The sequence below is a fragment of the Sinocyclocheilus anshuiensis genome, unplaced genomic scaffold, assembly GCF_001515605.1.
Source record: "Sinocyclocheilus anshuiensis isolate Anshui unplaced genomic scaffold, SAMN03320099.WGS_v1.1 scaffold3326, whole genome shotgun sequence".
Lineage (NCBI taxonomy): Eukaryota > Metazoa > Chordata > Actinopteri > Cypriniformes > Cyprinidae > Sinocyclocheilus > Sinocyclocheilus anshuiensis.
The window spans coordinates 8,317-23,790 of record NW_015541062.1 but is presented as its reverse complement, the minus strand read 5'-3'; the positions used below and the strand labels follow the sequence as shown (position 1 = coordinate 23,790).

The 15,474-nt window shown below is 37.2% G+C and overlaps 1 protein-coding gene across 3 annotated transcripts; it reads left to right on the top strand.

Moving 5' to 3' along the window:
- Positions 1-1,263: 1,263 nt before the first annotated feature.
- On the top strand, positions 1,264-13,831 carry LOC107690658 (stromal interaction molecule 1-like). Of its 3 annotated transcripts, XM_016489038.1 has the most exons (8): positions 1,264-1,328; positions 2,880-3,057; positions 5,282-5,449; positions 5,572-5,672; positions 6,025-6,260; positions 6,483-6,569; positions 10,573-10,636; positions 12,502-13,831. In XM_016489038.1, the coding sequence occupies exons 1-8, from the start codon at positions 1,306-1,308 to the stop codon at positions 12,920-12,922; spliced, it is 1,278 nt and encodes a 425-aa protein (XP_016344524.1). In that variant the 5' UTR covers positions 1,264-1,305; the 3' UTR covers positions 12,923-13,831. The 3 variants fall into 3 exon arrangements, with proteins under 3 accessions (XP_016344524.1, XP_016344525.1, XP_016344526.1); XM_016489039.1 differs by lacking the exon at positions 6,483-6,569; XM_016489040.1 differs by lacking the exon at positions 1,264-1,328 and having other exon boundaries at positions 2,956-3,079.
- The last annotated feature ends 1,643 nt before the right edge of the window (positions 13,832-15,474 follow it).

The following is a 15,474-nucleotide window of genomic DNA, read 5'->3' as shown; positions in this document are numbered from 1 at the left end:
TCCACACCAGCGAACGATATCGTCTGTTTATTCTAAGCGCACGTGTGTCTGCCGCTTTAAATTCTTGCGCTCGTTTGATTGGCTGTCAGTGTTTTATCGTTCATCAGCTGGAAAAAAAAATCGTTTTGAAAGTGATCACAACGATATCGTTCCTCTGTATCGTTATCGTTATAGCTGTGTTGTGAAATATGCTATTCTTTAATATTGAGAACGATTTTTAAAACTATATCTTTATCGTTATCTTTATAGTTATCGTGCTTGGTGTGAACGGGCCTTTACTCTGAGCGATTGCTAGGTGGTAGTTTACTGGCCAAAGTCAAGCACTCTGTTTGAAATAAAATTTGTTGAAATTGTATGAAATTTTGTGATTGGTTAAAGATATTTTTTCTTTTTTTGGAGCCTTATGTTCTTGTAAATTCATACTAATTGAAGGAATTCGATGTAATCACTTTATAAACTGTCTAAATATACCAGTGTGTCTGTGAATTGTCTGGTCTGTTGTCTGAGTGGTTTATCCCTCCCGGTTCCAGATTCTGTCCGGAGCCTCTTAATAATCTCAGCTATGGCAGTTATTCACCTCTCCGGTCTGTTTACAAATTTCAGCTTCAGCACATACAAATGAAGAAATGAGGACTCTCTGCCATCCAAAATCCTCAGCTGAAAAAAATGTTTTCGATATCTTATTGAGGCAGGACTACATTTCTAGATGGAGGAAGGTCTGTTTGTAAGTTAGCAATAAATTCCTGTGGTTTGTGAAGTTTGAAGAACTCAGCTAGGTAAACAATCTTTCACATCTCAAGCAAAAGTTTTAGCTGGTCATGACATCGCAAGATTGCTAAGTGATTCTGTCAGGACTAGTCTCAGTATGTATGGAATGTGTAATGTTATTTCAAATAAATGCTCTTCAATAAAGTTTTTATTCATCAAAGAAGCGCTTTTGACGATACAAATCGTTGCAAAGCAACTTTACAGAAAATTATGTTTCTACAATATTTAGTGGTAGCTTATCAGTGGTGACTGTCAGTTAATGTACATATGGCAAAAATGTATGGAAAAATCAAATAAAAGCAATCTTGGTGAGCAAGAGCATAGACTTCTTTCAAAAGTACCAAAATCGGTATATATTGGCCATTTTCCATGGCAACCATTCCTTAATCAGATAAATAATTATTGAAAAGTTCATGCTTTATTGAAACACTAATGTTAATGTTTACAAGATATATATATATATTTGACTATCTATCTATCTATCTATCTATCAAGAACTGCGTGAGGGAACTGAGAACGAGTTGAGCAGACAGAAATATGCAGAGCAGGAACTGGAACAGGTATCACAAGGCCTTATTAACAGGAGGTTATACACATATCTATCTATCTGTCTGTCTGTCTGTCTGTCTATCTCTCTGTCTGCATATACACCTATCTATCTATCTATCTATCTATCTATCTATCTGTCTGTCTGTCTGTCTGTCTGTCTGTCTGCATATACACATATCTGTCTGTCTGTCTGCCTGTCTGTCTATGTATCTGTCTGTCTGTCTGCATATACACCTATCTGTCTGTCTGTCTGTCTATCTATCGTCTGTCTGTCTGTCTATTTATCTATCTGTCTGTCTGCATATCTATCTATCTATCTGTCTGTCTGTCTGTCTGTCTGTCTATCTATCTATCTATCTGTCTGTCTATCTGCATATACACCTTTCTATCTACCTATCTGTCTGTGTGTGTCTGTCTGTCTGTCTGCATATACACCTATCTATCTATCTATCTGTCTGTCTGTCTGTCTGTCTGTCTATCTATCTATTTATTTGTCTGTCTGTCTATCTGCATATACACCTATCTATCTACCTATCTGTCTGTGTGTCTGTCTGTGTGTCTGCATATACACCTATATATCTATCTATCTATCTATCTATCTATCTATCTATCTATCAATCTATCTGTCTGTCTGTCTGTCTGTCTGTCTGCATATACACCTATCTGTCTGTCTGTCTGTCTGCATATACACCTATCTATCTATCTATCTATCTGTCTGTCTGTCTATCTGTATGTCTGTCTGTCTGCCTATCTATCTATCTATCTATCTATCTATCTATCTATCTATCTATCTATCCGTCTGTCTGTCTGTCTGTCTGTCTGTCCTGTCTGTCTATCCTGTCCGTCTGTCTATCCTGTCTAAGTTTTTTTTTACCTTGTGAACTTTTGTAGTTGTCCTCTGCTGTTAATTTCCTTCCTTTTCATTTATCTTATGCTCTCCCTCCCAGAGTGTTTATGAGTGAGTGTTACACTCTGACTTGGCCACTGTCATATCAATGACAGTTTGATTTATACCTCACCTACTGTTTGAACTGGGACTATGTCAGCAGGAGAGAAGGCTATCCAGTGCACTGATCAGCCCTCTCCACTTTTATGTTCCCCCACCCTCTTTTTCTTTTCTTCTAATTTCGTTGAATAATAAAGGAGAAAAATACATAGACTGTGTGATAATATCACAGATATGTCAAACAAAGCTGATTTCAATAATTTTAAATTGAATTGAAGACTTCTTGTCAACCAAGTGCATCATTAAGCCACATGAATATCTAAATTTAGCCATCCATGTCCCGGAAACTCTTAGCTGAGAGGTGAGATTTCCCTGTAAAGCTGTAAGGACGTTTCAACACATAATTACCACACTGAACAGGCCACATCTTGTTCAGCTGTCTTTTCATGAGAAGGAAGAGGTGTGGTAGAGTCTTGCAGATCCAGTTCCCTTTTCATGTCTGCTCATTTCTCCAGTGCGCCACCTGCTGGTGATTGAGGGAAACTATATTATCTTGTTGGTTAAGTAACAAATCCATAGTGGTTCAGTTTGAGATTGATGATGTGCTTCTGTTTAGGCTGCAGACTGCACAGGAAGAGCATCACACGGTGGAGGAGGAGAAGGTCAACCTGGAGCGGGAGATGCGAAGCGAGATTGATGCAGCCAAGCAGGAGGCACAAAGACTACGAGAACTGCGTGAGGGAACTGAGAACGAGTTGAGCAGACAGAAATATGCAGAGCAGGAGCTGGAACAGGTATCACAAGGCCTTATTAACAGTAGGTACAACTTGCGAGGAGATGTTTTTTTCTTTCCTTTTATCAAAATTAAACCTTGCCAGAGGCAACTTTTACCACATTTATTTCATTTATGCAAATATGCAAATGAGGCATTGTCTCATTAAATGTGCACAGTTTTGCACAAAAACAAAAAAAAAGTTTTGTATAGTCTGTAGACTTTTTTTTGGTAATTGTTAAAACTCTTATCAAAATGTTGTTTAAACATTTAGTTAAACCTGTAAAACATCCCCTTCAATTTATTTTGTTTAAACATTTCAAGAGGATGCTTTTTTCCTTTTTTCTGTAAATCTTTCGATACCTTGTAAATATAAATAGCATGTTTTACGTTGAAACACATGCCTCTTTTCACTGTTCGCTTATTAGCAACATGTTTGGACATCCTCACAGTTTCTCATAGATTTAAGTTATATGTATCATCAAATAAAAAAAAAAAATGTAAAACTAAAATTTATTAAAAATACAATTACAAAATTAAATACATAGAGTTTATAAAATATAAATTCATAAGATAAAAAATGTAAAACAATCTATTATTTGAGTGCAAAATATAGCAGAAAGTAAAAATTATGAAATTTCACGGCTTTAAAAATATTTTACGCAATTAATGCAGGGTTGGCCACCCCACTCACAAGTGCTGCTTCTGTCTCTTTTTTTCTTGACAAGGATAGCATTTATTTAGACGCATAACGCATTTACGACCACATCAAATGGGAGACTTTTCAGACGTGCACTCCAACTTTGCCTCAGCATCAGGCTCTAGTCAAACGAGTGAGGAAAAGGTACAGGTGACGAGGGAGCTTCTGTAGAACAACATTGAACTGCAGTCAGATGAGATGTTGTCAGGCCATATATCAGTAAAAAACAATTTTCCTGCCGTTATACTATGCGCATAGTATGTGCTCCTCAATTGCACACACAAATGCGCTGGCATGCTGTATAGCATTTCATATTAAAGAGCAAAAGAAACTACGAGCATGCAATGTGGTTGTCACGTTTATGTTCTGTTCTGTTCCAATTCGGTTTAGTTTTCTCTGTATCTCTGTTCCCCTGCATTAGTTCCCTAGTTTGTTCCCTTAGTTGTTATTTGGCTCCACACCTGTTCTGTTTTCATCTTGATTACATTTTCCATGTATTTAAACCCTGTATCTTCAGCAGTTCAGTGTCTGCTATTGTTTTGGATTATGGATGTTCTTGTTTTCTCCCTGTTGGTTTATTAAAAGATCTTACTTGGACTCCTTCGTCATGCACTCTTTATGCTTGACAGCCCGTAACAGAGGTATTTATGTAATCAGCTAAGTCATGAAGGTACCAGAAAGGCCATTAAAGCTGCCTTAAAACTGTGCATGCATGTAAGTATCCTGGAGCAGCCCAGCACTGTTTCCCTCATCTAACAAACCCGATTCAAATTGTCAGCTTATTAGTAGAGACGTTAAGACCTGAAGTGGGTCAGAAAAGGTAAATATTTGTGAGAAAATACGATGCGTGTCATGTTCAGCAGCAGCAGCAGCTCTTAAAGTAATAGCAGCCAAATAACCTAATAACCCAGCTGCTGTGATGTCTGTTAATCAAAGAACAAAAGAAAAAAGAGGAAAAGAGGAAATCAATCATTTTGTAGCTTTAAGGATTCATGTATATTTAATTTAGAATTTAGTGTTTGATAACTTTATTCCATTTCTTTATATTTCCTACTTGCTGAAGGGCAGTTAAATGTGACATTTATTATAAAGGGTTTACTGTATGTGTAGATTGTTTTAAGTTCACTTAAATTAGAAGTTATTTTTGAAAGTCTAATAAATGTTAAAATTGATAGCTCTCAGTTATACTGTAATGTTGAATGGCTATATTTGAAATGAATATTTAATATTTAAAAACTTAAATATTAGGTTGGATTAATCGTGATTAATTTCAGAAAAAAATGTGCAATTTTTTTTAAATCTTTTGACAGCACTATTATGAAATTCAACTAAAGTTATCATTTCTATGTGTAGTTCCTGCCCTTAGATTTATTTTGTTGAAAAGTAGTGCTTTTTTCACCATTGACTTGCCAGCAACATTCACCTTACAGGTGTCCCATCACCATGGGAACTGCTGAAGTGGCACAGAAGAGGTTTTACACAATTCTCTCCTCAAAACATCCTCCCTCCTGCAGCCAATATTAATGAGTTTGTGTGTTTGTTTTAGGTGCGAATGGCTCTGAAGAAGGCTGAGAGGGAGCTGGAGTTGAGGAGTGGCTGGGCTCCTCCTGAAGCTCTGCAGAAATGGCTGCAGCTCACACACGAGGTGGAAGTGCAGTACTACAACATTAAGAAACAGCAAGCAGAAAGACAGCTCATAGTGGCTAAAGAAGGGGTGAGACGGTCAAATACTCACAGATTACAAGCTTTAACTGAATATTAAATCTAGTTTGCCTGTTCCACGAGCTGAACATCTAAGTAGTGCTGTTAACTATGAAGTTGTGACCACCATAACAGGCAGAAAAAATCAAGAAGAAGAGAGGAACACTCTTTGGGACGTTTCACGTGGCCCACAGCTCTTCACTGGACGATGTTGATCACAAAATCCTCTCAGCCAAGTGAGTCGCTCTTACCATTTTTGGATGTAATGTGCAAGCTGAAATAAAGACCTGTTTTAACCTACACAATTAAAAATAAAGGTTCCAGAGAGTGTTTTTTGCAGCAATGCTATTAAAGAACCATTATTGGTTCCCAAAAAACCTTTCAATGAGAAGTCCTTAAAAGAGCCATTTGTTTCTTAATGTGAACTTTTTATTAATCTGAAGAACCTTTAATCCACTATAAAGAACCTTTTGTGGAATGGAAAGGTTCCATGGATGTTCTTCATGGAATAATAGATAAGGACCTTTATTTTTAGAGTGTAGAGCAACAAAACCAAACCTCACCTCTCTTTCTCTCTAACTTCTGCAGACAGGCTCTGGGAGAAGTGACTGCTGCTCTGAGAGAAAAGCTTCATCGATGGCAGCAAATTGAGATTCTGACGGGGTTTAATATTGTTAATAACCCTGGCATGTCGTCTCTGGCCTCTGCCCTCAACCTGGACCCTGTTTTCCTGGGCATACGCCCCGCTGTACCCCAACACCTACTGCTATCCGATGACCTAGACGACATGGATGAGGACATACTTTCCCCAGGAACCCTGCAATGTGAGTTTATCATGCACACAAATGTGGTACAATGAGTTAAACATACTTTCATGTTGCTGAATCTGAACATATTCATCTGTGTCGCAATATAAAGCTTCTCAGCCGTCTATAACCACATTAAAATGATCCAGTGACCAGTTTTCTAACCCTAATACATGGCAATTAAGCTTTCCGTTGAGCTTTGCTTTTCCGTGGTGTGATATCATTGGCTAATGTCCGCAGATGCCGCCTGGCAGATGGATCGGCGAGTGAGCGACCTTTGGCCCGTGGCTTCCGAGAGCCAATCCCTGTGGAAACCAATCCCTTCTGGTTGGCAGCACCCCCTTTATTCTCTCAGCCAATGCTAACACAAAGCAAACCTTTCTGTGCCATTCCCACTGCCCATTTAAGACCTTCTAGATGGAAATTGTGTATCCAGCTCTTAAAAAGACACCTTTAAACGTTTTAAAGTGCAGATGTGAAATCAGTGGTGCTCTTTATATTCATCTCAGTGTGGATAAACACCAGAGAATGTAAAATGTTGACCAAAATTTACCAGGTCTATTGCGATCATTATCGTAGATGTTATGAATTAGAAGCCACTGATTCTACGTCTACACTGATGACAACTTAACATCCCAAAATAGCAAGTTTTAAAGTACTGTCACATTTAACGTTGTTTGAAGTTTTGCGGGCTAAATACATTCATTACAACAGGAATTCTCACGATCAGGAATTTTAGCTTGCAGATAGCTTTGCAATAGTTTCAGGCTGGTCGTGAGAATTTGCCACACTGTCCGACAGAAAGCTGCTTTGTTTGAAAATGACGTCTGTGTGAGGTGTGTTTTATACATCTCTACACTATTTACCATAGACAGAGGACCTTTTTTGTCCACAAATTTCCGCCAAAATATCACTTGTGTGACCACACTTTATATTGAAGTTGTGCTGCAAAACAATGCTCTGTAGCTAGCACAGAAGCTAGCTAACCCAAAGTTTTCTCTTTTTTAATATATCTATGTGCTTTTCACACTGAAATAGTTAACCCTGGGTTATTTTTACTTTTTTTCTTCTTGTTCTGTTGCTGGGTTTCTAGGTTAGTGATTCCCAATATTGTCTTTAGCACAGCAACTATTTAAAATCAATTTGTCAACCTTCTTTTTACAATTTAGTGGGTAACAATTTGTTAAACCAAGGTTAAAATGGCCTTAATCTAGGGTTAAAAAAACGTTAACCCAGTGTTAAAGGGTTAGTTCACTCGAAAATGAAAATTCTGTCATTAATTACTCACCCTCATGTCGTTTCAAACTCGTAAGACCTTCGTTCATCTTCGGAACACAAATTAAGATATTTTTGATGGAATCTGAGAGCTGTCTGACCCTGCATAGACAGCAACACAACTGGAATGTTCTCAAGTCCAGAAACGTAGTAAGGAGATCGGTAAAATAATCCATATAACATCAGTGGTTCAACCGCAATTATACGAAGCTACGAGAATACTTTTTGTGCGCAAAAGAAAAAAAAAACGACTTTATTCAACAATTCGTCTCCTCCACATCACCTTGGTGCCATTTTGGAGAATATCCGCTGGACGTAAATCAGCTGCGTCACACGGATACGCTGTTTCCGTGCAGATCAAATCACAACAACGTAGGAAACAGATCCGGCGTGACGCAGCTGACACAGAACAGCATACATTGTTTAGTCCAGCTGATACTCTCCAAAATGGCGCTACAGGGTGATGCGGAGGAGACGAATTGTTGAATAAAGTCGTTTTTTTTTTCTTTTGCGCACAAAAAGTATTCTCGTAGCTTCGTATAATTGCGGTTGAACCACTGATGTCACATGGATTATTTTACAGATCTCCTTGCTACGTTTCTGGACTTGGGAACATTTCAGTTGCGTTGCTGTCTATGCAGGGTCAGAGAGCTCTCAGTTTCCCTCAAAAATCTTAATTTGTGTTCCGAAGATGAACGAAGGTCTTACGGGTTTGAAACGACATGAGGGTGAGTAATTAATGACAGAATTTTCATTTTTGGGTGAACTATCCTTTTAAGCGCAGTGTGTAAAGCCTGTATTTAAACTTACTACACGGCTCTTTGGAATATTTTGAATGGACGATTGCAAAGTTCTGCGCATAAACATTTTTGTACATTGATTTTGTATATGCTCGTATAATTTGTATAAGTTGTAGTCACAAGCAGATAATGGGTTTCATTCAACTGTGCATGCATGCAAATATGTACATGAAATCTGCATACAAATGTTTTAACAAACAAACCATGTTTCATCAGTAACTGAATATTATTCTAAATTGTGAAAAATGTAGGAACAACTGAAACCACACATACTTAAAAAAATCACATATTCTTGGTGGCCTACTAATGTTGAAATAGATTAAATGGTTTAATCTACATACTGTGCAAAAGTCTTAGGCCACTATTTTTTTATTCACCAACAAAAAAAATGGTTTTAAGCCAGTTATTTCTGTCTTGTCAGTAGTGTGTCAGTAGGAAATATCAGTTTACATTTCCAAACATTCATTTTGCCATTTATTGTAATACTCCAGTGAGATTTTTGTATCCACAAGGAGTCTGACAACAGCCAGTGCGTGTGTCAGTATGAAATATCAGTTAACATTTCTATTGTAATAATCCAGTGAGATTTTTGTATATTTAGGAGTCTGACAGCAGCCAGTGCTGCACACAGAGATCTGATCTCACCTTCATCCAGTCCGTCTGGGATTACATGAAGAATCAGAAAAAACTGAGACAGACTAAATCCAGAAGAACTGTGGCAACATCTCCAAGACACTTGAAGAAACTTACCTACAAAGCTACCTGAAAAACTAGTGCACCTAGGGCAAAAACTGTTTTAAACGCAAAGGAAGGTCACACTAAATATTGATTTGATTTAGTTAATATAAGTTAATTGATAAATAAAATCTATTTATGACATTATTTTTGAAAGCATCCTAACTTTACAGCATGTTTACACAAGTGCCTAGAACTTTTCACAGCACTGTAGCTTTGCAGGAAGTTTCTTCAAGTGTCTTGGAGACGTTGCCACAGTTCTTCTGGATTTAGTCTGTCTCAGTTTTTTCTGATTCTTCATGTCATTCCAGACTGACTGGATGATGGTGAGATCAGATCTCTGTGTGGAGCACTGGCTGCTGTCAGACTCCTTGTGGATACAAAAATCTCACTGGATTATTACAATAAATGGCAAAAGGAATGTTTGGAAAGAATGTTTGGAAATGTAAACTGATATTTCCTACTGACACACTACAGCAAAAGACAGAAATAACTGACTTAAAACCATTTTTTTGTTGGCGAAAATACTAATGGCCTAAGACTTTTACACAGTGTATTTCAACATGTTTTATGCAAATTAAAACCTCAGGCACACAGTTGCTCATTTAGAATACTCTAAATTTCATTACATCACAACAATGATTAGAAATTAATGTTAGTACACACGTGTTGTGAATTAGGGAGGAATTAACAAAAAGTTCTCATGTGCATGTACAGTACAGTAAATAAGCATAATAAATATAATTCTTGGTGAATCAGACGGGTGTCCTACTTAGCTGTGCTCATTTCACATCTTTCATCTCTCTCCATAGTCTTCTGACATAAAATCATTTCACTCAAAGCAATATTTCATGTCCATTTATTCGTTTATTTGTTTAGTAGCCGTGTAATAAGTACCTTAATGTACAGTCAGCCAGTCATTATCCATTTTAAATGTTTCATACATAACCAAGAGCTGCATCACTGCATTATTTTCGCGTAGGCTGTAAACCGCATATCTGTCATCATGCAGTTTTTGTGGACATTGATCCTCTTCGCACTGCAGTCTTGCAATGCTTTCACACTTTTGTGTGTTAATTTCCTGTGCCATATCATCAGCTCTGTTTCCTCCCCAGCTCTATTTTCCTTCATTAACCACAGTTAATGTGCTTTTATCACTGTAAAACACACTCCTCCCAGCTTCCAAAATGTGTTTCAGGCATGTATATGTACTGTGGTAGATTTTTTTGCAACAAAGGCAGGCGTTGAACTACCTACATGTAATAAAAACATTACATTAAAAAATTTAAAATTAAATCAAGATTAAATCATGATTGTCTACTGACAATATTTCTGTTGTTTAGTTTAATTTCTATTGTATAGTTTTAACTAAGCAAAATCAAAATGTAACACAGAACCCTGTTTTGAATTATAACATTATAATTCATGGGACAGAAACTTGATACGATTATTTGATTAGACTGAATGATTTGAATGTCCGCTCACTAATACAGATAAACATCTGTTTGTGTGCTTCTCAGCTCCTAGCCTAATGTCCCTGCGGCCACGACACGGAGACCCCACGCTGAACCTGAGCTCGCAGAGGTTGGTAGAAGACAATGAGAGTGAGGCCGGGCCCCTGCAGCCCCCCGGCCGCCCCTATGTGCGCCAGGCTCGCAGCCACTCAATCGGCCATGTGGAGTCTCTCCCTATGCCTTCCCTCTCTTCCTCTCTGTCTCATCCCTCCATCGTCTCTACCTCACTCCTGTCTTCCTCCTCCGGCTCTCGTTTTGCTGCGCTGCAGTACCATTCCTCATACTTCACCTCAGTGGAGGTGGTCTCAGGTCTGCCGCCAACAGGGTTCACTGCTTCACGCAGTGATCAGAGGACTCAAAGCATTGGGTACCTCGCACACTGTTTGCTGTGCACACACACGGCATGTGTGTAGGGTGTCCATAACCTCCCAGTTATGAATTGATAAATACTGAACTATTTTCAGTGCTAAACAACAATTTGCTAACAAAGTTCTTTTATTTCATGAAGCTTATCTATTAATTTCATGCTAATTAGTATAAGATATTTTTGTGAATGTCAATTTTGTATCTGTAATACGTTATAATTATAATATATTTACTATATTATAATTATATTATAATTTCACTTGTCATGAACTAACTTTTTAGTTAATAGTTAATCTCCATTCAACTATTTAAATGTAAACACTGTGAGAAACTGAACTAATCCAGCATGAAGTCAATATGAAATAAAAATCTGACAGCAGCAGAATACGGTCGTCAGTCCTGTATTTGAGTCCTTAATACGGTTACGTCCACACAGTACGGTTATTTACAGGCGTTGAGCTTGAATTTTGAACTTAAATTTAAATTTTGAACTTAAAGGGGTCCTATTATGCTTTTTCACTTTTACAACCTAGTATGAGAGCCTGTTCTAGTACACCCCCAAAACAAAATCAAGACTTTGTAAAAGAGCATAATAGGACCCCTTTAAGTTCCATCCAGGGTTAAGTTAATTAAAACTAAAACCATCTTTGGTTCTTGAAAATAAAATAAATGTAAACTGAAAGACAGACAGACAGACAGACAGACAGACAGACAGACAGATAGACAGATAGATAGATTTACTATAATAAAGAAAAAAGAAATAAAAAGTAATAAAAACTTTGTAGAAATAGAAATATAAAAAAAAACAATAACTAATAAAATGACAAAACACAATAAAAGTAATTAAACGTCAATTAAAATGAAAACAGAAAATACAAAAACAAAAAATAATTAAAGATATTGAAAAATGATAGGAGTGTCTCAATGATACTAAAATAGCACTGGTTCTGCCTCTGAGGAAATAAAAACTTTTAGGAGGTGATATTACCTAGGCCATACAGATAGGGAAATGGGGAAACTATTTTTTTTTTTCTATGTATAACTATTTATAATAATTATAACATTATATAATTAAATCATTTTATAATTGTATATTTTTAAATAATTTTAATATTTTAATTTTGAAAATTGCAATTTTTTAAATAATTCTGCTTAGGCTTGTTTAATACTACAGCTGGAAAAAGCTACTGCTTTTTTTAATTTTGCCAATAATTAATGCAGTAATTTAATGCTGATTGCCATTGCTATAAATGGTAAGGTTGTGGGAATAATAGCAAATCATGATAGATTTTAAAAAGTCATTGAAATATGTGAGATAATTTTGAGGGTGAACTTGACTCTTTGACTTCAGTCAAAAGTGCTGCAGGTGCTTGAGTTGTTTCAGGAGCCACCATTCCACTACAAACAGCATTCCCAATGTTTCACTTGGGAAAAACACTGTTTTATGAAAGTAAATGGGTTGTGGCTGCCCTTTCATGTTGACGAAGTTCAAAAATTTTAACTTACAGACTAAGGGAAAGCAAATGTGTAGGTTCTGATATCCTCTTCTCTCCTTATCCCGTCATCAAGGGATCTGAACCGGTCCGAATCGGATTCCTCCCTCTCGGTGTCTCAGTACGGAGACGCCCAGCGCTGCACCTCAACTCCACTCTATAATAAGCTGTCCAGATCCAACAGTGGTTCCTCCACCAACAGCCCTCTGCTGCAGAAAAAGACCTTTGGCATGGAGAAGTGTGCCAGTCTCGGAGAGATCCACTCTCAGCCGTCTAGCCTCAACTCAGTCGACTCGATGCGCTCTCTCATCTACACCTCCGAGCAGGACGGCCCGTCATCGCCTACAGGAAAGGGTGGTAACCGAATCTCTCAGATCACAGGCAAGAAGATCCTGGTGGACGAGGACAGCGGCTCCATAGGAGACGACACTGAAGGCTCCAGCACGGGCCGCAAGAAGCACACCTTTACCAAACTCTTCAAGAGGCCGAAGAAATAACAGCAGTATGGGGAAATGCCAAACATAACAGGACTAAGACTAGCACAATGGTACTTTTTAACCTTGAAGCGTTTTAGTAAGAACATGTAATTTATGTGGAATTTTTTATTTATATCGTAATTGTGTTGACAGAAACAGTCAATTGTTGGGAACAGGTATGATATCACTGTACATTTATTTATTACTAAATTTTTGGTGTGAGAGTTTCTTCTGTTTTTATTTGTAGTTAGCGTGAGCTGGAGCTTTCACTCTCAAAGCAAACACATGCAAAGGCTTTCGGGACATACAAATGACTTCACCTACTCTATGCTGTTGGTTTACATAGGATTTGCTTGGACTTCTTTCGTTTTCACATGCAGCAGCCCATCATTGTGTCCCCCTGCTGAAAGCACACCACCGTATGACCCAGTCCTTGTATGCAGCAACTGTGCGCGTGTATCGACGGATGTTACTTGCTTTTGGATTCTCCTTCTGTTATCAAAATCTGTTTTAAAATGTTTTAAACTTGTTACTTCCTCACAGAGGAAATAGGTGCCTTTCATTTTAAGCATTGCCAAATGTTAATGCAGTGAACTGCCTTTGTGTGAGCCACAGACAGGAAATGTACTGTAGTTCTCGTCTCTGGCTTGTAACTACATGCCTTTAACTTGATTCATGCTACATGCCACTGAAGTCCTTTCATACCCGAGAAGTAATAAAATAAGATATAAAAAGGGAGGGTATTTTGCAAATTAAAAGTTGTGTGCTGACATAAACTGGGGAGTTTCTTTTCTTGACAAAAACGGTAAACGTTACATTTTTATATAAATGTTGTCATTACTGTATTAGCAATTTTTTTTCACATTCAATTTTAATTTTGGCAGTCTTCGTAAGGAAATTTAAAGGCCAGCTTATTAATTGTATTTTTAATTTGACAATGTATTGTCCATGTGAAAATCTAAATGAAATTAATTTTATTTTTTTATTTTGGCACATACTCAACCATTTAAGATTAATAAGATTATTAGATTTATTTTTAAGAAATCGTTTTATTCAGTAATAACATCAAATTGATCAAAAGAAAAAATATATGTATATATATATATATATATATATATATATATAATCTGCTTTGCCATCACAGGAATAAATAATTGTTTAATTATTTGATTTAATTTTACTGACACCAAACCTTTGAACGGTAGTGTACTTTACAAACAAATCAGTTAATTCGTTTTTTTTCTTAAATTAGCAGAAACTATATTCCATAAATCACAAGCAGAATTTAGGTTTAATTTGAGACTTTCTTAACCAAAAATAAAAATAAGTTTGATAGTTCTCAGGGCTAAGTGTAGGTTAACTTCCTCGGCATTGCATTTTTTGAAAAACCTCTTTGCGTCATGGAGCTGTTGAAAATCTGTACAGGAAGTAGCTATTCCATCACTGTTCACAGAAATCCACTGTGAAACATACACCAACGCAGTAGACAGACCCAACACTGCACATATTCAGTCCCTGAGTGTGTATAAATATATACCAAATTCTTGAATTGTTCATGCAGGCTAAGTTGAACTCCATAAATGCCACAGCTTTTTTTTTTTGCCAGTGCACTCTGTACACATTTCTCTGCTGTATTTAACATCTGCTGAAGGTTTGTTTGCATCAACTGCGGTGGAGCAGAACATTAAATGGCTAGGCACGCTCAGAGAAACTGTCTAAATCAAGATAGCTCAATGGGTTAGTGTCCAAAACAAAGCCCCAACAAGGGCAGGTTTGCCATTGTTACCATAGTGCTCTGAATAAACAAACCTGTTTCAGCACCTCCTCTGTCATAAGGAAGTTTGCTTTATTCAAAGTGTGCACGGCCTTGGTAGGCCACTGAAATAAGCTGAATCTGCCCATGGTAAACAAACAGCTTCAGCTGAGAACAACTCATGAAACCATTTTGATTTTATTTGCTGAATTCGTGGCACTTCAAAAAGGTTATGATAGCATATTTAAACATTCTAAAGAGGCTTTACAATGCCTCTTGTACTACATTTTATTTTATTCATGTGAACTGTTACTATATCAAATAAGTTCTGTTTTGTTAAACAATGTCTACTAAAGGCATTGACCTGATTTGATTTGACCTGGCTCTTGTAAATGAAAAACATATCATGTTACTAGGTCTGTTACCTTATAAAATAAGCCTATACACTCTTTGATGAAAAGACTAGATGAACAGCATGAAATGGAATCCTTAGGACATCAAGTATTCAGCCAAAGAATCCAAATGTCTTCTGGGTTTCTCAGTCTCTGGCTTTGGCCCAATACTATGTCAAATGAGCAATAAGCATAAATTAAAAAAATTGAATTGTATTAAATGTCCTATAAGACAGTCAATTAATTTCAGTCCAGTTGGACTGGTGAGGAAGAGTGTACGATTCTCCAAACCAAAGTCCTCACCAGTACTTGTCTTTTTGAGATTCAGTAACACCTCCTAACATTTGGGGCAGTGTTACGCCTCGCTTATGGCCTCCCAGTTCATGGAGGTGAAGTCCGCTTCAGTCAGGTTAACCGTGAAGGGTCCC

Excerpts from the sequence above, each read along its gene's own strand:
- LOC107690658 (XM_016489038.1), top strand. The coding sequence starts at position 1,306 with ATGCAGAGCAGGAACTGGAACAG. Across the intron at positions 3,058-5,281 it reads CAGAGCAGGAGCTGGAACAG|GTGCGAATGGCTCTGAAGAA; the intron begins GTATCACAAGGC and ends TGTTTGTTTTAG. Across the intron at positions 6,261-6,482 it reads TTCCCCAGGAACCCTGCAAT|ATGCCGCCTGGCAGATGGAT; the intron begins GTGAGTTTATCA and ends TAATGTCCGCAG.